At 48.0% G+C, this 26,341-nt stretch overlaps 1 protein-coding gene across 7 annotated transcripts in view; it reads left to right on the top strand.

Annotated features, from left to right (window-relative positions):
• Nucleotides 1-26,341, top strand: part of WWP2 (WW domain containing E3 ubiquitin protein ligase 2) — a 117,644-nt gene that overhangs the window by 80,114 nt on the left and 11,189 nt on the right. For all 7 annotated transcript variants that reach the window (XM_040982434.1, XM_040982438.1, XM_040982436.1 and 4 more), the window contains 4 exons: nt 1,863-2,067; nt 14,797-14,886; nt 19,170-19,344; nt 25,148-25,202. In XM_040982434.1, the coding sequence (XP_040838368.1) occupies nt 1,863-2,067; nt 14,797-14,886; nt 19,170-19,344; nt 25,148-25,202 (525 nt within the window). The remainder of the gene's footprint in view (nt 1-1,862; nt 2,068-14,796; nt 14,887-19,169; nt 19,345-25,147; nt 25,203-26,341) is intronic.

Below are 26,341 nucleotides of genomic sequence, written 5' to 3'. Positions count from 1 at the left end.
GGATTTAACCTCTCATTAACCAGTTAGCAATCATGCTATGGCTTTGTTCATTTGAAAGTTTTTCTCTTTCTCTGTGTAATATAACTGAATTTCCTTATACAAGCTTCTGCTGTGCTTTGGTTGCGCTGTGAAGAGCTGACCCAGCGACTACATTGGGCCCGCAGGTGCTCTAGTCTCCTGGGGCAGAGACCCGGAGGGCTTTTCTGTGGGTCCTGTGTGCTGAGTGGCTCCTCAGAGGAGAACGCATCAGTGAATTCGGCACTCGTGTTCTTTCCCACCTGTGCCCTATCACGCACACCTAACTGTCTTGGAACACATCGTGAGCTGGCTACATGTCCAGGGTACAGAAATAAAATTTCCAATGCCTACTCTTTGTTTTGGCTAACTGTGACAAGAGTGTGTCTTGATCCTGAATGAGGATGTGATTCATGAACTTTAAGTGTTGAACCCACAGCACAGAGGGTGCCTTGTGAAATATCCACAATTTAAGAAGCCAGGGGGCTATGCAGCGGCCATTTTACTTGTTTACCCCATTTACCCTTCACGTGCAGGTTTTTTCACATCTAGGGAAGCTACACAAAGAGCATACACAAAGCATAAGGAAGCTGAGGCGCAAGATGATGACAACAGTTTCCTGTGAAATTCCAGTGTAAAAGTGCACGTGCCAATCACCTGTGTAGAAACTATTCTGTGTGTGGCTTATCCCTTTTTGAGTGAGAGGACATTGAAATGCCAGGGACCTTGCAAACCTGAGTGATCTTCAAAGAAGTAAAGAAAGGACGAAAGGTTGCCCGAGAACTGCTTTGTTGTGCCTCTGTTTTGTGTGATGTCACCCTGGAAACGAGCTGAGCTTTGGAGCCCCTTCTTTGTCATCTGTGTTCATCCTTGCTCCCTTCTTTGAGCATAGGAGTGGGCATTTTCTTGGTGTGTGTAGGGCTCTTGGACAGAGGTGCGCTTTGTGTGCCACCAACAAATAGCAGGTGAAAGATGAGAACGGACCCTGGGCTACTGGCTTGGGCTCTACTGCGTTTGTTACTGACACCCCACGGTCTAAGCTCTGCCTCCCCATGACGTGTTTCCTGCACTAAGTGTAAATGTAGCGTGTGGAAGATGCTTCCTGCCTCTCCTTTGGGAAACCTGGATGGAGTGTCAGGCTCCTGCCTTCAGCCTACTCCAGCACATACTAATCTGACTGTTTGAGGAGTGAACCAGTGGGTGAAAGATCTCTTCCTCTTTCTATCTTCCAAATAAATAATAGATAAATCTTTTGAAAATTTCAAAAAGACAGACACAACAAAATTATAATAAAGAGATAATATTTCGTATGTTTGCTTCAGATATAGGCGCTCTGCAACCCCTATATATAGCAGTTTCTTTTGGGCCTCTAGTTTTTCTTTCTTTGTTAAGATGTATTAATTTTATTTGAAATGCAAAGTTAGAGAGAGACCATGATACAGAGAGACAGATGTTCCTTCCACTGGTTTATTCTCCACATGGCTGAAACAGAGCTGGGCCAGGCTGAAGCTAGGAGTCAGGAACTTCTGTGCTTCAGGTACTTGAGGATGCCTTTACTGCTTTCCCAGGTCATTAGCAGGGAGCTGGATTAGAAGTGAAACAGCTGGGATATGAACTGGTGCCCACATGTGGTACCAACGTCATAGGCAGCAGCAGGACCCCTATGCCACAACGCCTGCCTCTTGCTATCATTTTAAAATTCTGTTTCGTAACACTTTGTGCTGTTGCTGGAGACCCATAGGCAACGTTTCAGATACTGTGTTAATATGTTCAATGAAAGACCATTAAGTCTTAAACAAGAAGCTCATTCTTACATGATCTCTAAAGTATGATCTGTATGTTTTCAGTGAATGACGAGCCCGCTGCAGCCACTGATCCCGAAGAACCTGTTGTTGGTGTGACGTCCCCGCCTGCTGCAGCCCTGAGTGTGACCCCGAGCCCCAACACCACATCCCTCCCTGCTCCAGCCACACCGGCTGAAGGAGAGGAGCCCAGCACCTCAGGCACACAGCTGCCGGCGGCCACCCCAGCCCCCGATGCTCTGCCTGCCGGGTGAGTGGTCTCTGTCCCACAAGGGAGCATTGCTCCCCACATGGAGGTTCCCACCCCAAGGCTGGAGTGAGGTGCAGCTTGCTGCTTGTTGCTAGGAGTCTCTGGGGAGGATGCTGTGCAAGAAGTAAGGAAGGTGTGGAAGAACTGCTTGTTCTACAGAGATTTTGAAAAGAATCTGAATTGTCTGGGCAGCATCAATGCCACCTTGTGCCATTCCTGGGATTGAACTGCTTGACTCAGAGTGTGGCCTTTTACAGAACAAGGAGCTCCTTTTACCCTCCTGAGTTCTGCCTAAGAAATAGCTTTTCACTCTTGAATTTCCCCTTGGTCCATGAAGGGTATGGCCATATATTCTGAGTGTGTTGGTAGGTACTTATGTTATTGCTAAGCTGGGCTGATTTCACAAGGTGTTTCCTTGTCGTGTTTTAGTTCAGAATGAAATCTGTTGTTAAAAACCTGGGGCCAGAAGAAAATGGTAAGTGGAGATGAAGAGCTAGGTCCTGGATATCTGGTAGACTGGTTTTGCGTCCCCCTCCACTCTCTGGGTTCTTGGCCCCGTGGCTGTCCATCTAAGTAAGGTAAAGATAACATCGTCTGTACCTCACTGGGAAATTAAAGGGACTCAACTCAGACGACCTACGGGGAGCTCTTGTTGAGTAGCAGGCTCTGTGCCTGGTGAGTGATGTTTCTGAAATAGCTGTGAAGGAACCGTAAAGAAATGAATGACTCTAAATTGAGACACCAAAGCCTCTCAGTGGCTTCTGATCACTCTCAGAGCCAGGCCCGTGTGCTTGCCGGGTTGTTAGTTTGTATGGAGGAAGCCAGTGTCTGCATTGCTCTGTTGGCCTGCCAGCGGCCCTGCGGCTGTTGGCTTGGGGATGCTGCATGTCCTCTGAGTCCTCATAGTTGGTGAAGGGAAAGAAAGGGTGAGGACTCTTGCTTGATGCTGGGATGCATCTGGAGGCAGAGGTGGCTTCACCACACACACATTATGTCCCCAGCCCTTGGCACACCTCATCCCCCTTGTCTCCCAAAGTTGAACATGTGAGACCTGCTGCAGATGATTCTTGGTCCCTCCGACCTGAAGAGGATGGTGGCATCAAGAGGCAGCTCTGCTCAGGCTTCATGGGAAGCTCCTGATTCTGTAACAAGATGATCCACCAGTTTCTTCTGTCCAACATATTCTGTCCACATAGGCCTTTTCTCTTTTGTGGGTGGTAAGGAATACTTGAAAGAGCTTCATTTGATTTATAGCTTCAGATCTGCATGCTGTAATTTGGGGGAAACAGGGCAAAATCCTTTTGGCAGAAAGGAGAAAAAATGGCGGCCCTGTTCCCTTGTGAGCTGTTTGTTTTCTTTCCGCTGAGCAAATGCCTGGAAGGCCAGCTTCGCTCCCATGTCAGTCACAGGCAATTAGGGCTAATGGTTCAACATGTCTTTATGTAGGGCGTGTGTGAGGGTTACTGTTCTCTGGGATTGAGCACTTCCCGTTTCCAGGCAGTTGGAAAACTCCAGGCTCTGAAAACCCTCTTTATGCTAAGCCTGGTGGAGCGAGGTGCCCAGGGAAGCCGATTCCCTCCTGCATCCTGCCACAGACTGAAACCCTCAGCCAGGTAGAGCTCAAGTGGCGCCTTCTCATTGGAGCTCTTCAAATGTGATGAGGCGCACGTACAGGTCTGGCGAGGTTCCCCCTTTGTGAACATGGGCGATTTTCCAGGGAAGAGTGTTATAGACCCAGTTTCCCAGCACACATGGCCTTCCAGCACCTACCTCAAAGGTTAGCAGGAGGCCTTAATGTATTGTGGGCCCACTTGGGCCTGAAGGTCATCTGCTTCCTGGCTGGAGGTTGTCACTGGCCGTGGTCATGAGGACAGCAGCTTCCGATTGGCTCTTCTGTGAGAAAAGCCGAAAGGACCTTATGCAGTGACCCACTTCCATCTCAGAGACCTGCCGTTCCCTCCCAGCCCTGCTTATACACTTAGCAGAATCAGACAAGCAAATTATTAAATTATTCCTGGTGTCTTCTTTCAGAAGTCAGGGGACCAATGAGAGAATTAAACTGTCACTCTGTTTTGGAAGCTAACAGGGGCTGTATTGTAGCAGGGAGATTTATGTACCATTGTAGAAATACTTACTGGGGCCAGCATTGTGGAATATCAGGTTAAGCCACCTCCTGAGATCCTGGCATCTTGTATCAGGGAACTTGTTCAAGTTCTAGCTGCTCTGCTTCCAATCCAGCTGTCTACTCAAGTAACTGGGAAGACAGACAAAGGTGACCCCAGTACTTGCGTCCCTGCTACCCACGTCAGAAACATAGATGAACTCCTGATTTCAGCCTTACCCAGCCCTGGCCTTTGCTGCCATTTGGGGAGTGAATCACTTGATGGAAGATCTCTTTATCTCTTTCTTTCTTCACTTTCCCTCTTAAAACAAATCTTAAAACAAAAGAGTCTGGCATGGTAGCTTTGTGGCTAAATCCTCATTTGCATGTGCCAGGATCCCACATGGGCACTGGCTTGTGTTCCAGCAACCTCGCTTCCCATCCAGCTCCCTGCCTGTTGCCTGGGAAAGCAATCGAGGACGGCCCAAAGCCTTGGGACCCTGCATATGTGTGGGAGACCTAGAAAAGGATCATGGCTCCTGGCTTTGGATCGGCTTAGCTCCTGCCATTGCAGCCACTTGGAGAGTGAGCCAGTGGACAAGATATTTCTCTGTGTCTCTCCTTCTTTCTGTGTAACTGCCTTTCCAATTAAAAAAAAAATCTTAAAAAAAGCAAAAGCAAAAGAATCATCTTTCTGATTTTACAAAATGCCTTTATCTCTTGGGGAATGTATCAGTGCAACATCCACAGCAATGATCTGCTAGTGTTCATCTACCACATGATGCATCTGTCATTACACACAATCTTCACTACTATTTAAGACCTATCAAGTCCTCAGTCACATGTTGTTAGTCAGCTTGTTTGTTTCCATGTTTCCTTCGGGACTTGATGCCAACCTCCTCTTCTGTATCTTGAAACCAGTCCTCTTGTGATCCACTGTCTGAGAGGACTGCTCTGCCTGGGTCTCTTAACCCACCTTGAATAAAGCAGAATTCTTCATGCCCCCCCTAGCTGCTTCCATGCTGAAGTCTGAACTCCCTCCTGATGAGGTGCCACCTGCCCCCTGGGTGACCATCCTGCCATTCATCTTTTACTTCTTCTGAAGCCTGCTACCTGGCAAGTCTGGTCTCTGGTCCTCCAGACCCTGCGTCTCCACTCTTCGTGTTGCTTCTCGTCATTGTTGATCACAGTTAAATGAGAAAGTGCTTCTTTTAAGTAACTCTCAGATCTTCCCACTTGGCTGTCTGCTTTTGCATGTATCAAACCAAATTATCATTATCCCTCAGTGATTGTACTTGCTCTTTCCCAGTCTGTTTTAACCTTTTAAAGTAAAATTCCAAGCATGACTTTTCACCACTTAGAACACTGCTGTGGCTTCGTTTTGTCCTTAGGGATGATTTTGCAAATCCTTAATAAAAGCCCTGCATGGTATGACCCTAGGCTCCACTCAGGTCCACTGTAGAAGCCACTGTCTGCTCTACTCTCTCAGCTCTAGCCTTAATAATGACAGTTTAGTGCTGGTGCTATGGCACAGTGGTTGCAATGATGGCCTGTGGTGCTCGCATCCTATATTCACACTGGTTTGAGTCCTGACTACTCCACTTTTTGTCCAGCTCCCTACTTATGTGCCTGGGAAAGCAGAGGAGGACTATTCAAATGCTTGGGCCCCTGCACCTGTACAGGAGACCTGGAGGAAGCTCATGGCTTCAGGCTTCGACCTGGTGCAGCCCTGATTGTTGCAAGCGTTTTTTGGGAATGAGTCAATAAGTGAAAGAGCTCTCTCTGTCCTTCTCTCTGTGTTACTCTGCCTTTCAAATAAATAAATCTTAAAAACAAAACAAAACAAACAACAATAACAAAGAACCCACAAAAAACAAGGACCCAGTGCAATAACCTAGTGGCTAAAGTTTTCACCTTGCATCCACTGGGATCTCGTATGGGTGCTGGTTTATATCCTGGCTGCTCTACTTCCCTTGCAGCTCCCTGCTTGTGACTTGGGGAAGCAGTTGAGAACGGCCCAAAGCCTTGGGACCTTGTGCTCATGTGGGAGACTTGGAAGAAGTTCCTGGCTCCTGCATCCTGGTTTCGGATCCAGCTGGTTTGGCTCAGCTCCAGCTCCAAGTAGTTGTAGCTACTTAGAGAGTGGATCCGCGCGTGGAAGGTCTTTCCCTCTGTATTGCTTTCTCTCTCTATATGTGGCTTTCCAACAAAAATAAATAAATCTTTTTAAAAATCAATTAAAAAATGAGAAACCCTGAAACATTAGTTTGACAAGTACTCAATCCTCTCTCTGAACTTCAGATCCTTGCTTAAGCTAGTTAACTCTTTCCGAACCTCTCCTCAGTGTTTTGTAAATTAATTCCTATATGTCTTTAAGACTCAGCTTAATCAGTAACTCCTTTAAGAAGCCTTGCTTGATCACTGGGTAGACAAGGTTAAATCTGTGTGAGCCTCAGTAACTCTTTTTTTTTTCTTTTAAAGATTTATTTATTTATTGGAAAGTCAGATATACAGAGAGGAGGAGAGACAGAGAGGAAGATCTTCTGTCCAATGATTCACTCCCCAAGTGAGCGCAACGAGCCGATGCTATGCTGGTCCGAAGCCAGGAGCCTGGAACTTCTTCCAGGTCTCCCACTCGGGTGCAGGGTTCCAAGGCTTTGGGCTGTCCTCAACTGCTTTCCCAGGCCACAAGCAGGGAGCTGGATGGGAAGTGGAGCTTCCAGGATTAGAACCGGCGCTCATATGGGATCCCATGGTGTTCAAGGCGAGGACTTTAGCTGCTAGGCCACGCCGCCGGGCCCCCTCAGTAACTCTTACACTGTTAAATGCTTGTTTCATGTGTCTGCCCTATTAGGCCATACATGCCAAGTTGGCAGGGTTTCTGGCACAAATCAGGCCCCTAAGGCATGTTTGTAATGAATAAGTGAATGAATTGTAATGGCAGCATTTTTCCATCTGTATGGATAAATGTTTTGTGCTTCTTTGGTGTGTCTGTAAAAAAGGAGCTATTATGAGAATGTTGCATTTTGTTCTCAAAGATAAGAAAGTAGATTTCTGTGCTCTTTCATTGAGTCGATTGGCTTCAGGTTCATTTGTGTGTCTCTTGCAACAGCACTAAAACACTGCCTGGGGTTGGGTGCCTCCCATGTCTGAGTTCCTGGGTTCAGTCCTGGCTGTAATTCTCATTCCAGCTTCCTGCTTCTGTGCACCCTGGGAGGCAGCCAGGTAGTGGTTCAAGTGGAATTCCTGGCTCCTTGCTTAACCTGGCCCAGCTTTGACTGTAGTGGATATTTGGGGAATGGCTAGTGGATGGAAGATCTCTCTCTGTCTTTCAAATTGGGTTTACGGGGGTTGAGGGAAGAGAGAGTCAAAACAAGGAAAACTAAATTTAAAAATAAAACCAAAGCTCAGATATGTGTTTCTTGTGAGTCCGAATGCTCACCTGTGTCCAGGAGGGACCTTGCACTGGTGGATGGTGGTGAGCTGGTCTGGGTTGCTTTGCCAGGCCTCCAGCTGACTTCCCAGCTTCATCTGCTCAACTGCACTGTCCCCTGTGGGGAGCCATGGCAACAAACTTGCTTGGGGACCCCACAGGCATGCTTCTCGGGTGGTTGTGCTGCCTTCCTCATGTTTGTCCCGGGTGAGAATGCTCAGACACATCTGCGTGTTTTAAGGACTAAATAAAAGATACCAATGCAGCACTTCTCATCTTGTGTCCTCCTTGCCTCTAAACTTTCTTACTTTCTGTAACTTTCAATTTAATTAGCATGAAGGAAACCTCTGGAAGGTATGTAGTTTTCAGGTTACATGTCTGCTTTATAACCGGGGAAGATTCTGGAGGCCCCTGAGATAGTAGCCCAGGCAGTGGGCTACTGGAAGAGTCTGCTTTGGTCAGCTGGCCTGGTGTCTGTTTTTTATCAGCACCAAGCCTGCTTGGGGGACCACATACTCATTACCAGACTGTGTGCATGTGTGGCTTCCATCAACTGCAAGTGCACCCAGGCCTCTGCAGCCTGCTCTCTCTCTCTTACACAGAGGCGCATTATTTCGCCCTGGCGGCGCACGCCACTGCGGTTTCTTACATAAGGGAGGGCGTTGTATTTGGACGGGCGGCTTAGCTCAGCCTGGCTGCTCTGCAGCGGTGCCTGCACCCACAGTGACTGGCTCCTTGTCATTTCCTGCCTCAGAGAAGGATTCATTGCAGAGGAGACTGTTTTCTGCGTGTGTTGGGTTTACTATCTCCCCTCTTTTTTATACCAGTTGTGGCACCCCAGAAGAACTTTGTCCAGATGGTCCCCGAGACACTATCAAGGATGGCAGCTATGCAGGAGTGCGGTGTTGTTCTGTCTCTGGAGACCTTGCAGAGGGAGCTTGGCACGGGGAGCATCTCTGCTAAGTTACAAACCAGCTGCTGCCACCAGATTTCATTCTGAAGTCACTCTCAGCACTAGCCAAAGTACCTAGGCCAAGGGGTTTTCAAACTGTGCTTCTCAAATGGTTTGTGAAGAACCAACCCTCAATTATGGCTGTTTTACTTTTGTACTTTTCATGCAATTTGATTCCTTACTTTTGTTCTGTGCTCTGTTCAGAGATCAGTCCACAGGTCACAGTTATCTGGGTGTTGTGGCAATGTCAGAGGTAACACGTTTTCTAAATGCTTCTAAGCCTCTACACTGTTCCAGGCCCAGGGCTGTTGCAGGCAGTGTGCGCTGTGGACCACCTTGAGCAGTGCCTGGTTATACCAGGCAACAGGAGCCTTCCCTCCCCCTAGTTTGCTGAGTGGGGTTTAGTTCTTGGCTTTACAAGGATTACTGGGAGCTTAGGTCATGCTGAGCAGGATGCGTGTCTAGCTTCCACCTCCTTGTCTCAGACCGTGTACCTTCTTCCCAGAGATTTTTGAGCTGTCAGAGGATGGGCATGAGATGGTCTCACTGTCTCCAGGTGTGTGTAATCATTTTCATCTTTATATACTTTATTGAGAACTCAAGAGCAGAGATTATTATGTCCACTTTTGTATCCACAGCGTCTAGCTTGGTACTTGGCTTCCAGGGACATGATGTGGGAGATTCTATTTTTTTTTTTTTTTTTTTTAAAGATTTATTTTTATTATTTTTTCATTGGAAAGGCGGATATACAGAGAGGAGAGACAGAGAGGAAGGTCTTCCGTCCGATGATTCACTCCCCAAGTGAGCGCAACGGGCCGATACTATGCCGATCCGAAGCCAGGAGCCTCTTCCGGGTCTCCCACGTGGGTGCAGGGTCCCAAAGCTTTGGGTCGTCCTCGACTGCTTTCCCAGGCCACAGGCAGGGAGCTGGAAGGGAAGCGGGGCTGCTGGGATTAGAACCGGCGCCCATATGGGATCCCGGGCGTGCAAGGCGAGGACCTTTAACCACTTGCGCCACCGCGCCGGGCCCGGGAGATTCTATTTAATGAATGCATTGTGATTTCACATCATCAGCAGTTAATATTTGAGATACTCTCTTTATATCTTCATATAAAAGCCCACTGATGGACTATTAAGAGACAAATAAGAGGACCGAGGAAGTGCAGTGAGTAGTGACAGCGCCCACCCAGGTTGACCCAGTAGCGTTTGGTGTGCTCAGTGTGTGTATCTTCCTGACTGTTAGTCACAGCTGTGTGTGTTCTGACTGTTCACAGTGGTCATTTACAAAGCATTTACAAAGCTCCTGGCTTTCATACGTGGATTCCTTAATGTAGTTTCCACAACTCTCGGTGAAGAGCCACTTTATCCTCATCTTGCATGTGTGGCAACCTGAGGCAGCTTGCCTGGCTTCCCAAAAAGGATACACACACATTTCTATCAAAATTTAGTCATCTTATAGTACGTGCTCCGGGCCCGGCGGTGTGGCCTACTGGCTAAAGTCCTCGCCTTGAAAGTGCCGGGATCCCATATGGGCGCTGGTTCTAATCCCGGCAGCTCCACTTCCCATCCAGCTCCCTGCTTGTGGCCTGGGAAAGCAGTTGAGGACGGCCCAAGGCCTTGGGGCCCTGCACCTGTGTGGGAGACCTGGAAGAAGTTCCTGGCTCCTGGCTTTGGATCAGCATAGCATCGGCCGTTGCGCTCACTTGGGGAGTGAATCATTGGGCGGAAGATCTTCCTCTCTGTCTCTCCTCCTCTCTGTATATCTGACTTTGTAATAAAAATAAATAAATCTTTTTTAAAAAAGAAATACCATGCTTAAGTTTATTAATCCTCCAATTAGGTGCATTTAGATTGTTCCCAGTTTTTCTGTAACTGTTGTAACAGAGAAGTAGAAGCACTGAGTGAAGGGTGCTCCTGTAGTAAGGGTTTGACCAAGTTACCAGATTGTACTTCGGAGACATGGTGCCCCACTGACCATTTCTGAGAGTGGCCACTTTCCTGCATTGCCAACCTTTTATTTGCAAAAATGTTTTAAACCAGTGTTGGTTGGATTGCTTGTTTAAAGATGCAATCTGCAGGCGTGATCTTGCCTCCCTGTGAAAACATGTGTTTTAGCATTTCCAGCCTCTGTGAAGAGCTCTGGGGACTTTTCCTGGCCAGAGAAAATGGAAAGGCTAAAGAAGGACGGAGAAGAACACCAGCCTACAGTGGGGGCCTCAGTAGCTGCTACGGTGCCAAGAGGGCATAAAACGCGGGTTGCTGGTGGTTACTGAAAGGAGTTTGGTGTTCTTAGATTTAAAGCCTGATTCAGTATTTCAGCTACGGTTCTGAATTTAACACATTTCCTTCCAAGTTTACAAAGAACCTACTGAAGCAATACAAACAGTGAGCAGGAGATATGTGCCATTGCACTCCAATTCCTGGCTCATAAACCAGTCTGAAAACCTCCCCGAAGAGGTAAATCTTAAGGTTCACCCCGGAAGGGACCAGAGCTCAGCTGGGAGGTTTGACTCAGAGGCTTTTATTGTAGGAACATAAAAGTTCAGCATAGATGATTTTCATGTAGTTTTTGTCTATGGGGGATTGAACTTTTGCATGGGAAACTTTAAGGATACTTGACTACCTCCAGTGTGTTCTTGTGAAATTTAGATTTTGTCTAAGCAAGCAGCAAACTTCTTTAGATTCTATAATTTCATTTTCTGTTGGAGAGAGTGAATTTCAAATGAGAGTTTTTACCAGTGCCCATTGCCTATGTTATTCAATAGTGAACAGAGTAATAAATAATACAAAATTGAGTTTTTGAGCATTCAGAAATGTTATTTTTTTTTATTTGTATAAAAGAGTGACAGAGAGAGGGAGAGGAGGGCTGGTTCTACATCTACTGGTTGTTTCGCTCTTCAAATGTCTGCAGTAGCCAGGAAGGGCAGCACATGGCGAGGAAGGAAGACAGCTACACAAAGGCACCCAAGCCCACTAGAGGAGCTAGTGTGGTAGGTACAGTGCGTGAAGGAGCTGCTTGTGACATCAGCATCCTGTATCCGTCTTGGCTGCTTTGCCTCTGTTCCAGCTTCCTATTAATGAGCCTGGGAAGGTAGTGGGTGATGGTCCTACCACCTATGTAGGAGACCCAGATGGAATTCCTGGCTTTGGACTCCAGCCTCTCTTCGCTGTGTCTTTTTCTCCTTACTCTGCTCTTCAAGTCAGTCAATCAATACATTTTTTTTAACCTTTGGAGCAGTGGTAATAATAAGAACAAGCAAAGTGCCTAGGTTGGACTAAAATTGGAGATGGCTTTTTTTAAGCACCTTAGAAAACTAAGACCCCATGTAGTCCCTGGCACTGCTGAATGTTAGTCATTGAAGGCCCAAGAGCAATCCGTTGGGTAGGGAGCCAATGCAAACTTGATGCTTTGGTCACTGTGTCTAAGAGCATCAAAGGAAGTTCTTCAGTAGGAGCCGGTACGACCCACATGACCAAGATGTGGGGCTGAGACCCATGAGTGGTTTGATTGTCATGCCTTCTAATCTTAGTGTGAAGAAGCTGCTCGTGAGGGTCTGAACCTAATCCCTGACAGGGACGTGCTGATGAGCAGCAAGGCCAGCATGAGCTTCTTGGCATGGGGAGACCAAACCAAGACAGTCAGAGGCTCAATCCTTGTGGCTCAGCAGTTACTGGGGAGAAGTGACAGCGGAATTGGCCAGCTGTGCAGCGTGAATGAAGGGGAGAGGTTTGTGTGAACTGTGGGGAGGGAGGCCAGGCCGAGGCTCAGGGAGGACACGTGTGCGCATGTAGTCTGAGCAGGAATTTGGCTTTTAAAGGAAAAAGTGATGTAAAAAAAAGATAATGGAAGAAAGATCTTGATCCTCCACAACTCTTTGTTTAACTAAGCCAGTTGAGAGAAGGACGTTGAGGTGAGCCGCACAATAACAGCGTGCCCCCTCCCCAGCCCCAAAAGAGAGACTTTAGTTGCCAGGGTCAGCTGTGATCAAAGATGGAGGGACACAGCGTGTCTGGGCTTCTGCACTCGGAGGAGCCATGGAACTGGAATGTAAGGATTGAGGACCCGGCTCTACTTTTGTCTCAGGCTCTGTGTGGGAATACTGCTGAGCTGGCAACCAGTGTTTCGCCCACACAGTTGGAAATATCCTGTCCTCAAAGTCTTCAAATGAGACTATTGGCTGAAGTGACATAAAGCCAAAGTGTTTCCCTCATCTCAGATGAAAGATCCAAAGTGGAGACGGATGACAAAATGAAGGTTACAACAAAGAATTTTTGGAATGAGAAAAAATGTGTTTAGTGTTTTCTTTTTATAATCTCTAGTTGCAACAACAACAGGTATTTTATCTTTATAATAGGAGCAGGGCCCAGCGCTGTGGCCTAGCAGCTAAAGTCCTCACCTTGCACGTGCAGGGATCCCATATGGGTGCTGGTTCTATTCCTGGCGGCCCCACTTCCCATCCAGTTCCCTGTTTGTGGCCTGGGAAAGCAGTCGAGGTCAGCCCAATGCTTTGGGATCCTGCACCCATGTGGGAGACCCGGAAGAGACTCCTGGCTCCTGTCTTTAGCTCAACTCAGCTCCACCCATTGTGGCCGCTTGGAAAGTGAATCAATGGATGGAAGATCTTCCTCTCTGTCTCTCCTCCTCTGTGTGTATTCGAGTTTGCAATAAAAACAAATAAATCTTTAAAAAAGAAAGAAAATCATGACACTACAGCAAATAATGAAATTTTTCCTTGAGAAGAGCTGGGGTTTGCTGTGGGCACAGACGTGGAAGGGCTGCAGCACCTGAGCAGTGCTGTGAGGTGGCAGGGGACAAGGGGCTATCTGAAATCTACCAGGAGCTGTTGTACCAGGCGTGCCCAGGATGAATGAAATACATGGCACACTGTGCCAGCTCATACCTGTACAGGTCTATGTCCAGGCTTAGCTGGGGGAGGTTTGCTGGGTTCACCTTGTGTTTCTCACAATAAGTCCTGGATATGCAGACACGAACCTCTCCTTATGTTCATGTTGTGTCAATCCTGTTGGGACCAGTGTATGTCTTCCCAACAAGTGTTATGGCAGGACCCACTCTACTGGCTGCCTGGAGAAGGCTGCCTTGCTGACCGTGCCCAAAGTAGAAATAAGAGCATTTCTGTCTTTTCTGAAGTGGTATGTCTCAGAAATCCCATTGTGCATCCCGGATGGCTAGATTACTGTGTTCTGGATAGCAGAGCTGTCACCGATGCTGTGTGAATGATGGGTGTAGGGGTGGGGAAGCCTTGGCTCCTGGGTTCTGTCTGAGTCACCTTCCCTCCATCAGCACAGGTGAGTCACCCAGACCCCCCTGACCCTGCGGGCACCTATGCACAGCCTCACAGGCAGTTACTGTGTTTCTTGATTCACCCAATCCTCTCATTAAGGACCACCTGTAAACATTAATCTTATTTTTAGAAGTGAATGTAGGGACTGATGTGATAGTGTAATGGTTAAAGTCCTCGCCTTGAACCTTCCGGGATCCCATATAGGCGCCAGTTCTAATCCCAGCAGTTCCACTTCCGGCCTGGGAAAGCAGTCGAGGATGGCCAAACCCTTGGGACCCTGCACCCATGTGGGAGACCCAGAAGAGGCTCCTGGCTTCTGATCAGCTCAGCTCCAGCTGTTGCAGCCACTTGCGGAGTGAACCATCGGACGACAGATCTTCCTCTCTTTCCTCCTCTCTGTATATCTACCTTTCCAATAAAAATAAATAAATCTTAAAAAAAAAACCAAACAAGTGAATGTAATCACGAATGTATGTGATGCCAGAATAATCACAGTCACATACATTGTGATGCTTAACAGGTTGCACAGGCTACAAATGTGGGAGGGCCCAGAGATAAAGTTTCGGAAGAGTTCTTGCAACTCAGAAATTGCATACAATTTTGTCATAAGTGAATTTGGGGAGGAAAAGGGCCTTAGCTTCTGTCCCATTCCTGACTGGATCTTTGCTTCTGAAACAGTTGAGAAGTGATGAGATAGAAAAATCTGTATACCACATGTTTGAATCAGTCATGTATGGGAGTGCGGAGTACTCTGTGGTATGTTACCCTTGTGCATTGATTGTGTGGAGCCACTGGGTTTCCCGGCCACGGGGCGGCTCTTGCAGGTCATCTTTGCTGTTTCTTGCACATCAGCTGCCCTCACCGGGAAGCACTTGCTCCCTCATAGGAGCTGACACCTTTCAACTGTGCATCTCACGCTTCCTTTGACTTTGCTTTTCAGATGGGAGCAACGAGAGCTGCCCAATGGGCGTGTCTATTATGTTGACCACAATACCAAGACGACCACGTGGGAGCGGCCTCTTCCTCCAGGGTAAGGCATGAACTGAGCAACCCTGGCTCAGAGGCTGCTGTGCCGGTCTTCATTTTCCCATTCATCCTTTCTGGTTCCACCCCATCCCCCATTTCTCCCCATCGTCTTCCCTTTTCTTTCTCCCCTCTCCCTACATGCATTGTATTTGCCATGACCAATGACCATGGGCTTTGTTTAGGGTTGCTAATAGTAGCATAGTTGTTGATTGTGGAGGGAGGAGACCAGATACCCTGAGTCATGTGTGCAGGCATCCCCTGATGGGGCTGAGTGACCGACTCCTTCCTTCAGGAGTGGCAGAGAGCAGTCATACTTATCCTGGCTCACTTGGTTGCTTGTCCCATCCATTCCCTTAATGCCACACTCCTGTCTGGAGAAATACTAGTGTTTTTAGAGGATTTCTGGGGAATACAAGGGTATGAGAAGGCCGGGATAGGAAGAGTGTTGATGGATTTCACAGTATCCTGTGCCCAGGTTGCTCCCCTAGGCAGAGTGCAGCTCAGTCAGATGTGCTTAGTGAGAACTCAGCTGAGGACTCCAAGACAGGAGGCTGGCAGAGACTTCCCAGGGAGGGGAGACCATCTAAGTCCACGGAGAAGGGTTTAAGTTCCAGTCTGCCAGAGACAGAAGGATATTGCCACGGTGTCTAATAGTGAGAGGTTTCGAATGGGAATGTATTCCAGGCATGGCAAAGAATCCTGCCCCAAGAAAGGCTTCCACAGTGGGCTCTTGGATAAAATGCGAGCCCTTCCCCCTCCTAAGTTTGCAGAGGGAAAGTGTATCAGAGGCAGGGAGTGGGGAGGCCCCAGGCTTGGCTTGGTTTAGCTGTCAGGCATGTGCCAGGCAAACCCCATCTCACCTCCTGGCCCGGCAAGTTTCCACAGATGGGCTGCTGTGAGCTTGAGTTTTCCAGTAGAATGCCAGCCTTTTCCTCTCTCTCCTCACCCTTCTGGGAAGGAGACTCACAGTCTGTCACCATCAGTGCACTCTCTGTTTTCTGTTTTCTCTTGAAATCAAAACAAAGTTCTCAGAGTTACACACCAACTGCGGTTTAATAAAATTTTAGAAAGTTAGACATTTTATTACAGAAATTTTCGTATCTTTATGGAAAATTTTGAATGTGCACTAAGTATACAGGATAGTTGAGGAAAGCCCTACATACTCCACACTTAGCTTCAGAAATGACTGTGTCCTGACTAGTTTTGTTCTGTCTGAATCAAGGGTCACTGTACAGGCCTGTGGACAAAATCTGACCCTCCACCTGTGTTTCCAAATAAAATCTCACTGGGTCAGAGCCACCCTCCCTTGTTTATAGTCTGCAACTGCTTTTGTGCTTCAGTAGCAAAGCTAATAATTGCAACAGACCGAAAATACCTTTATTTCATGGCCCGTTACAAAAAAAAAATTATTCACCGGTTCCTGTTCTTTAACTCTCCCTCCTTACTCCAACCCTGATCTCAATTGTTTTGCAGTGAATTTTAACAATCTTATTTTTATCAGCATTTTAGTATGTGTTTCTGAAAAAGAAAAATCTTTTTGAAAATAAAACTACAGTGTCATTCACAGTATTTCTTACATATCATGAAACCACCCAGTTGACATTCAAATTCCTCAAAATGTGTCACAAATTAAAGCTAGGCCTTGCCAGTAAATGCCGCCTATTTCCTTGTGCTTAGTGAATGTGTGATGTGCGCATTTGAACATGGTGTTGGCCTCTCGATGCGTGGCTGCCCCTGACCCTGAGCCTGCCTGGTCTGGGAGGTACTTGACCTGGTGAGCATCTAGGTAGGATGCGATAGGAATATTCAGTGGATGGGAAATGGTTCTTTCCCTTACTCTTCTCTGTCTCTCTCTGTCATTCAAATACATCAAAAACTTAAAAGTAGCAATACTGTTGTCCCACCCAGTGTAACATTTCCTGAGTCATACTGCACTCAGCCAGGGTCCTCACTTGTCTTAAACAAATATAGTTTTACGCATGATTTGCTTCAGTTAGATTTAAACTCAAGCTTAACATATTACTTTTAGTTGATATGTAGGGACTCTGAAAAGTTCATGGGAAATTTTTTTATGAAAAAGCTATACATAGATTTCAAGATTATTTTATATCAAAATTTGTATTTTAATTCCATGACCTTTTTGAAGTACCTGTGTATATCTATTAAATTTCTCTTACATTTATTTTCTTATATATTTTTTGGGGGGAGCCATTTGTTTGTTGAAATACCTGGACTTTGTCTTGTAGAGTTTCTCGTATTCTGGTTGCTGCTGATTGTGACCTTGTGGTGTGATATCACGTGGTCCTCTAACCGTTTTCTTTTCTGTAAACTGGTAAATCAAGTTCTTTTTTTTTTTTTTAGAGAGATTTATTTATTTTATCTGATACGCAGATTTTACAAAGAGAAGAAAGGTTGGGGAGAGAACTTCCATCTGTTGGTTCATTCCCCAAATCGCCACAGTGGCCGCAGCTTAATTGATTTGAAGCCAGGAGCTTCATCTGTGTTTCCCACCATGGGTCCAGGATCCCAAGGACCTGAGCCATCCTCTGCTGCTTCCCAGGCAGGGAGCTGAACGGCAAGTGAAGCAGCTGGGACTAGAACTGGCACCCACATAGGCTGCCAGCTTTTGCATGTGTCGGATTAGCCTGTTGACCCATAATGCTGGCCTTGGCAAATTGAATTTTCAAATGTTGAAATGTAGTTTATGCACACAGAGGTGCACACATCTCAGGTGTAATTTGCTGTTTTTTGTTTTTTTAAGATTTATTTTATTTATTTGAAGTGGAGGGAGGGAAGAGGAGCAAAGAGAAAATCAGGGGGTAGGAGAGGAGATCTTTCACCTGCTAGCTCTCTGTTCAAACTGCCGGAATAGCTGAGGCCAGGCCAGGGCAAGGCCAGTGTGCTGAAACTCTGTCCTGCTTTCCCACATGGATGACAGGACCCAAGTACTTGGGCCATCTTCCACCACTTTCCTAGGCATGTTAGCACGGAGCTGGATCAGAAGCAGGTCAGCTGGGACTTGGCCTGGCACTTCGGTGTGGGACACTGGTGTTGGAAGTGGCAGCTGAATGTGCTATACCACAACTATAGCCCTTGTCTGCCGAGTTTTGACAATACGTATCAAGATTAGAAAATTTCCGTCACCCTAGAAGGCTCTATGTTCTTCTGACCATGTCTTCTCTGTGGTGTCGACCAGTCAGAGATGTGGATTCTTTTCTTCTGTTGCCCATGAATGTTCTGTTGCCTTGCCCATGAATGTTTTAGGACCAGCTTTGGAAAGTTGGCATTTTGGAGAGTCCTTCCATTGTCTGAACCAAGTCCTATTCTTAAGGCCATACAGTGTGTTTTTCTTGGCCCTTCATATCTGGATAGTTCAAGTTGCAAGGAGCAAAAATTGTTACCCAAGTTAAATAGTGAAGGGAATTATTGGCTCATGTAAGTGAAAGTTCTAGATACGAATCCTGATTCCAAGTAAAGCTGGATCTAGTGACTTAACAGTACTACTTCCCAAGGGACTGGTTTTCCTTTTTTTTTTTTTTTTTTTAATTGTAAAGGTGGATATACAGAGAGGAAGATCTTTCGTCCGATGGTTCACTCCCCAAGTGGCCGCAATGGCTGGAGCTGAGCCAATCTGAAGCCAGGAGCCAGGAGCTCTTCCCGGTCTCCCACTGCTTTCCCAGGCCACAAGCAGGGAGCTGGATGGGAAGCAGGGCCGCTGGGATTAGAACTGGCGCCTATATGGGATCCTGGTGTGTGCAAGGCGAGGACTTTAACCGCTACGCTATTGCGCCAGGCCCTGGTTTTGCTTTTACTCTTCTGCTCTGCTGTCTACTGGGTCCAAGGTGGTGGCCGCTGCCTCCAGGACTGTGTCTTCCTCAGGGTGTGCATTTCCCAGAACTCCTTGCTGAAGTTCTGAGACTCATTCTAATTGACCCAGTGTAGGTCCCAAAGCTGTTCCTGGGTTAGTGAGGCTTCGCTACCCAGGATTGGGACCAGAATCAGCCTCCCTTGAACCAGCTGAATCCCACAAATGAAAATCAGGAGCTGATATCAAGGAAGACTTGGTTATTACAGAGACAACCACACATCTGCCGTATTCATGGAAACCCCAGAAGCTTCTATGATCGAAGCCTATGGGGCTGCGCCTCCTGGCACAGCCGAGCCTCTGGCCAAACACTACTCTTTCACCTCTCCTGGTCCCTCACTGCTAGCTATCCTGAAATTTTTCTAGAATTGGGGCAGGGGCAGGAGTGGTTGCTGTACTAATTCTGAGCTTTGTGTTTCCAGCTGGGAAAAACGCACAGATCCCCGAGGCAGGTTTTACTATGTGGATCACAACACACGGACCACCACGTGGCAGCGACCCACCGCTGAGTATGTGCGCAGCTATGAGCAGTGGCAGTCGCAGCGGAGTCAGCTCCAAGGGGCCATGCAGCACTTCAGCCAAAGATTTCTCTACCAGGTGAGGGCAGGGCCTGCCGGGAAGGAGGCCACATGCAGAACAGGCATCAGTGCCCTGACCCGAGATTTCACTCATCCCAGTGAGATTCCTCCAAGGTCCCGAGCCCAGTGACTCCATGTGCAGCCTCTCTGTGTGCGAAATCAGTGAGTCCGTGACTGATCACACCTTCTGTCTTCCAACACTGGTGCTTTGTTTTTTATTATTACTTTATTATCATTATTAAGGGATTTATTTATTTGTTTGAAAAGTTACAGAGAGAAGGTGACACACACACACACCATCACCATCACCACCACCACCACCACCACTACCCGCCCCATCCCGGTCGGCTAGCTCACTGCTCAGAGGGTCACAGTTTCAAAGCCACGAGCTTCATCTGGGACTCCCACTTGCGCACATGGGCCATCTTTAACTGCTTTTCTCAAGTCATTACCAGGGAGCTGGATTGGAAACAGAGCAGCTGGGACATGTTGGGTGCCAGCATCACAGGTTGCAATGCCACAGCTGGCCCCTGTCCACTTGCGTCCATCTTTCCTGACTTGAAGCCTGAAGGTTGCGTTGATGTTTCTCCTCTATCTCACGTTTCCATTTGAGTACAGTTGCCCACATCCTTCTCTTGCCACTGCTGCTACTGTTTTTCTTTAGCTCCATTTTTTTAATCTGACATGTTTTCAAAGTTGAAAGACCTCTAAAGCTGTATCTAGATCAGGAGTTGACAGATGTTAGCAGCCTGCACAAGCTCAGAAAACCTTGAACTCTGATTGAATACTGTTCATTCTCACTGTGGGCTCTTCCCTTGTGCATAGCAGCATCTGTTGTCAGCTGTGGTCACTGTAGTGTCTTGCTTAGCTAGCTCTTCTTCTGTCTCTGGGGACCGACTGCTCAGCATATAGTGAGGGATGAAGGAGAACTCCAAATTCCTCAGAAAAGATGAGCAGGAAATGCGGTGTTTGTCATATGACCTTGCCTGATGTAGCATTGCATGTGTTCTCACGGCAGGCCTCAGAGCCCACAGCCCTCTCCCATGTGCCTGGCATGGCGTCGGAGGCGTCTTGCTTCTTTGATCTGTCTGTTCTTGGGCTTAGAGACAAGGATACACTTTAGGATTTCCCATAAGGTTGTCTCCCTGATTATCCAACTTCTCTACCTTTAAAAAATAAAAGGATAAGTTCAGGGGTGTTCCCATGTCCCATATCAAGTGCCAGTTCAAGTCCTACTTGCTCTGCGTCTGGCCCAGCTCCCTGCTAATGCCTCTGAGAGGTGGCAGATGATGGCCTTGGTCCCTGCCACCCACATGAGAAACCATCTCCTGGTCTACCTGGCTCAGCCCTTACCATTGTGGGCATTTGGTAAGTGGACCGACATATATAAGATCTGTCCTCTTTGTCTCCTCTTTGTTGCTGCACCCTTTCAGGTAAATAGTAAAAACAAAAAATTGTTTTAATCTACTTGAGGTATGTTTTTGTTTTTTCTGCTATACAACAAGTAGATTCTGTAGGTCACCCAAGGTGCTTGTTGTGACAAAAGGGAAGGTTGACAGATTTCTGCCTCCCACCTGTGCTTTGTCTTTTTGAAGCACTCCCCGCTTACTGACCTCTCTCCCGTTCGCACCCTTGTTCTAGGCTTACGGGTGGAAACTGAGCCCTGACAGCGTTTTCCTTGGGAGTTCCCTCAGGGTTTTCTGCATGGAGGTGACGGATACCTTACCTCTGCCAAACAAGACTCGCATTGAGCTACAGGACGACTCTTTTTCTTCAATGGCGCTCTGTTGATTTTCTCCCCCTTTGGGTTTGGTTTCCCTCTGTTTGCTGTGGTGCCATGTCCTGGTTACAGGCAAGAAGGGTTGCTTTCATGGAGCTATTCTGGGGTTTGGCTTTGGCCCAGAGTTTGATTCGGAAGACTTAAGAGCCCATAGCCTACTAGCAGTTCCCTCCTCCTCCTGCTGGACTCAACTGAGGCCTTGTTCTTCTCTGCGCTGCAGAGAACATGAAATCCAGTGCGGGAAGGAAAGTGAGGGAATCCCAGATGGCAGCCTCCTGCACCCCACCCTGCTGGTGGCCACCACACACCTTTTCCAATTTCTCTAAGTTGTTCCGTTTGTCCCTGATGTGTGTTCGTCTCCCAGCTCCCTCACGTACCTCAGTTACTTGGGATCACAGTGCAGCCTTTGAGCTCCTAGTTTCACCCTTACATTTTGCCTTTGCCCAGTTTTGTGTTCCTCCTGCGGTACTCTGAGGGCGCTGCACTGCCAACACAGGGCCTATCTCACAACATGCACATCCTGTGATGCCTCCTCTGCTTTGTTCCTCCCCTAACCAGGGAGGTAGCCAGGGCCTGAGTTACTGAAACCTGCTGAGCGCCACACTGCCTGACCCTGGGTCAGACACTCACTTGCTGTTCTGCTGAGGGCCCCTGGGTCTGAATCCTCAAGTACCTGGGTTTTGTTGAATGCTTGGGTGCGTCCTGGGCCAAATGGTGCCTGCCTTCCACACTGCAGCCTCTATGCCCTTCCCAGAACCTTTGGTGCCCTCGTCTGTAATTGCCAGACATTCTTTATTTCTGAGGTTGTGCCTTAAAATACTGCTGTAATATTGTGCTTAGTCCCCAAGGGATTTGAACTCATGTGAGCATGTGCTGGCTTCTGGCCTGCGCCCCTACCCACCCACCCTGGGTCTCCCTGCCCAGTGACCTTTACCAGGGAAGTGACTGAGCTGCACTCCTTTCTGCTCCTGGTGATCGAGGATGCACCTTGTCTCCTTGTTACCTGCTTTTCCGGGGGTCTCTCCCCCTCTGCCATCTGGAGCCTTTGTGATTGAGCTCTGTGCAGGCCCTAGGGTGTTTCATTTAGGGCAAGAGTGAACAAGAGAGAAGTTGGTGTGCTTATTGGAGACGCAGGGTTTGGAGCGATTGGTTTCCTAGCTGTGAAATATAGTTTTTGGTTGGTCTTATTTTTCAACATAAGGATAAAAATAGCCAAATGCTTCACTTTGACCTTTATAGGAAGTAGATCATTGCAAGCGTCAGCATCCATTGTTTCTATTTGTGTGCTTCACATATCTTTCTGATCATCAGTCTTTGATTTCTTTCCTTTTCCTTTATGCCTCCTTTTTTTCTTCTCTTACAGTTTGTGGAGGGCAAGGGGTGGGGGTGGGCAGAGTTCTGATAGAATGAGAATTGGAGAATTCCAAGGAAAACTTTTAAAATTTGCTTTCATGAAAGAGAGCCAGGACTGGTGTTGTGGCACAGTGGGATAAACTAGTGTCTACCATGTCAGTTCGAATCGAGGCTGCTTCAGTTCTGATCTAATTCCCTCTAATGTGCGTGGGAAACCAGCAGAAGATGGCTGAAGTCCTTGGGTTCTTACCAAATACACAAGAGACCTGGATGGAGCTCTGGGCTCCTGGCTTCAGGTTGGTCTGATCCAGCCCTGGCTATTATGGCCAACTGGGGAGAACAGAAGATCTATTTCTTCTTGTCTCTTGTGTAGCTCAGCTTTTGAGATAAATAAAACAACTATTTTTTTTAAAAAAAAAGATAACCAACTTTGTGTGTAGTAGGAGATGTTAAAAAAAAGTCAATAATTTTTTTTAAAAAAAGGACTTATCAATATTATTTTTTGATCCTAGTTCAGAGCTGGTTGTGGAGGCCAACAAGGAAGCCCTCTCAGTCCATTTGTGGAGTTTAACAGAGATGGCTTTTTAAACCCACTGACGCCCGTCGCGGCCCCTGGGTGCTTTACAGGTTATCTGTTCCAGAAGGAAAAGAAAAACAGTAAACAGTAACAAGTATCTGAAGCAGCAGATTATTCTGAACGAAATGTTTTTCTCAATTTCGTAAAGTAGTCTTGCCAGAGCTGGCATTGTTATACTGCAGGTTAAACTTGTATTTGTAGCACCCATGTCCCATATCAGAGCACCTGTTCAGTCCTGGCTGCTTCGCTTCCCATCCAGCTCCCTGCTGATGGGTCTAGGAACGCCATAGATGATAACCCAGTGACTTGTCTACCACAAATCCTGATGGGGTTCCAGGCCCTTGGCTTCAGCCTGTCTGTAGCCATTTGGCGAATAAACCACCAGATGAAAAATCTGTTGTTTCTTTCTGTTTCCTTTGCTCTCTGTTTGTCTATTGCTCTGCCTTTCAAACAGATAAATTAACTAGATCTTTAAGAAAAAAATCTTGCCCACAGTTCTCTTTTGCAAGGTCATTGCCATAGCTCAGCCCTTACCAACTGCATTCTCTTTGGCTTCATTATCTGAAATACATGTTTCCATGTCCCTTCATTTGTTTCTGAGGCCAATGTTTTTGTAGCTACTGTTGATGTAGATTATCAAAATTGGAGGAACCTTTCTACGCACACACACACAGACAGGCAGACTGACTGCTGGGGGACTGGGGACCTTTGCCAGGAATGATCAGACAAGCCTGCGTGGGAGTGGAGATGTTAAGCACATCCTTGAGATGAGTGGTAGCATACCCTAAATCGTGGCCCACTTCTGCCCAGCTTGGTGCCGCTTCGTTCTGTGTGGGCAGGAGGCACTGAGCTGAAAGGGGACTCTGTCCCTCGAAGGAACCTGGAGTTCAAGACTTAACTGTCTTTGTTAGACCTGGAGTGGAAGAGGAGCTTGTGTTGCCACCTTGGAAAGAAAGTTTCTCTGTCCTTTCAGCTGGGGGTGGTGGGAGGCCGCGCAAGGGGGTTCCTTTGCAGTTGGGCTCCACCAATGTTTGCTCAAGCCCAGACTGAGCTCCATTCATGCTCCTGCCTGTGTGTGGCTTCGGCACCCCCAGCCGGGGCCGGCCTGGCAGCTCCAAGTCTGCATGTAGAACCTGATCCCCTAATATAATGATTAAATTTTAGTAAGTGAAATAAAAATGCTTTGGGGAGGGAGGAAAAAAAAACCCACTCTGAAGGAATGAAGGAGTGGGAACAATGCTTGTTTGACTGAATCGGGAGCAGTTTCTGACAGCACCCCTTCTCTGCAGGATATGAGAGCTGCTGGCCCACTGCAGCCTATCCCCAGGGACCTGCGGCACAGCTAAGCTGTGGGGAGAATCTAATGTAAACACTGACCCTGGAGTCTTGGAGCCTTTCCCCCCTACTCCTTTTTGCTCCTTGCCACCCGGCCCCCAGCCCCACCTCCCCAGACAGGCAAACACAGAACACTGAACGGCTTCAGGTTTAGGCTGCGGGCGGGTGTCGGGGGGGCAGAATAAAGGTGCTTTGTGTTGGGGAAGGAAAGCAGGCCTGGGGGAGGTGAGGGGCTTGGGGTATGAATGTGCCCTCAGTCTGGGTGGGTGCTGCGCAGGAGGGAGGGAGGGAGGAGGAGGCCCCCGCCAGGAAGCTCTGGGCGTGGGCAGGGCTTGTGGGAATGATTTCATTGGAAAGGCCTGTGATATTTCCCCCTCCCGTGTGTGGTTCTTGGAGAAAGTTGGAGGTGGTGGTGATTTCAGTCTCCTTGGCCGCCACGAGTGGAGCTGAGCAGAGGCCCTCAGCTGCTGGCCGGGCGGCCGTGTCCTCGAACCCGCTCCTGTGCCGGGCTGGTCCTGCCTCAGCTGCCCTGGCCTGCCTTCCTGCGCAGCCCTCTTCCTCCCCCTTGCCACACTCTTCTCCAGACACGTTTTGGCCCTTTGTGCACAGAGTTCCTTTTTGGTTTTTCTACCTTTTTAATTTTTTTTAAACAAGACTTTGGAGAGGAGCAGATGCCACCTATGGTCCCTCTGCGCTCTTTACAACGCGTCCTTCGTGTTTTTATTTGTAAGCAGTGGCTTTTTTTAACCTGTGTGTTCTGCTGTTTCTTGTGTCTAGTCTTCAGGCACTTCGATTGACCATGATCCCCTGGGCCCCCTCCCTCCCGGCTGGGGTAAGTACTGAACGCAGTGGTCGCTGCTCTGTCCTCTTTGCCCACACGGCTTCCTTTCCCCCCCCGCACCCCTCATTTTCCTGTTTGGCTCTCTGCAGCCCACTCTCTGGGATGCCTAGCCGGGACAATAGCCCAAGATGGACCACTGGAGGTTAGGAACAAAATCAAGCTCCTCCAAGGCCACGGTGGTGTTCCCCTGCCACAGCTGAAGGAGGGTGGGCATCCCTGAGCTGCTGTGGGACTGCATGTTTGGGCCTTGAGTCCCAGTGTGTCTACTCAGGGTCCAGTCTGTCATTAGCAATTTTGACTATGATTCCAGAATGGGTTTGTTGGTCTGGAACTGTGCAGTTGTCAGAAGCCGACCTAGTCACCTTTGTTGGCAGCTGAGCTGTTGGAAGATGGCAGCTCATTTTGTGTGGTGGCAGCTACCTTTGTACTTGCGGCCCAGCAGTGAAGAGGCTGTGGGGAGGCAGAGGAGTGAGCAAAGCATGGGTGACAGTGCCCTCGAAGGGCATCACTGGGAGCAGAGATGGCAGGCCAGGCCCCCTTTGCTGTTGCTGGTTGCCTCTTGTTTATCCCCAGTCCTGGGGCCATCTGCCCGCACGTGTTAAGGAAAGGATACCCGTGACTTGGTCTTTACGGCTGTCCTGCACTCAGGGGTCACCAGGGATGGTGAGAGGCAGCACATCCTACAGCTGTCCAAGCAGGGCAAGATGTCTTTGCTATCGTTCAATCCTGCAAGAGTCCCTGGGGACCACTGAGGGCAGTTTTCGCAGGACATGGCACATGCTGGGTTTAATGGGTTGATTGGGCTAGCAGAAGACAGTAAATGTTGTTGGCTTGGCAGTGTTCACCGATGGTGTTGACCTGGTGGGCGAACCTCTCAGCAGCAGAGGAGGAGAGGTGTGTGCTGGGAAGCTGCCTGCGGCTTGGCGGGCACCTGCCTTGGTAAGCAGGCAGTCTCGGAAAGAACCCCCTGCTCCCTGGTAGGAAGGGGAGAGGCTGTTGGGCTCCCACAGACCTGCAAAGCATCAGGTGGCAAACTGCCACTCCTGCACTCAGGAACCTTCTGGGTGTTCTGGTGCAAGATACCTAAAAGTGAGGCTTCCACATGCATATGGGTTTTTGGCCTTCCTGGC

This window comes from Ochotona curzoniae, unplaced genomic scaffold (genome assembly GCF_017591425.1).
Source record: "Ochotona curzoniae isolate NIBS_2020 unplaced genomic scaffold, NIBS_Ocur_1.0 contig_3622, whole genome shotgun sequence".
NCBI classification, from domain to species: domain Eukaryota; kingdom Metazoa; phylum Chordata; class Mammalia; order Lagomorpha; family Ochotonidae; genus Ochotona; species Ochotona curzoniae.
Note: the sequence above shows the minus strand (reverse complement) of the source record. Positions and strands in the feature narration are given on the sequence as shown.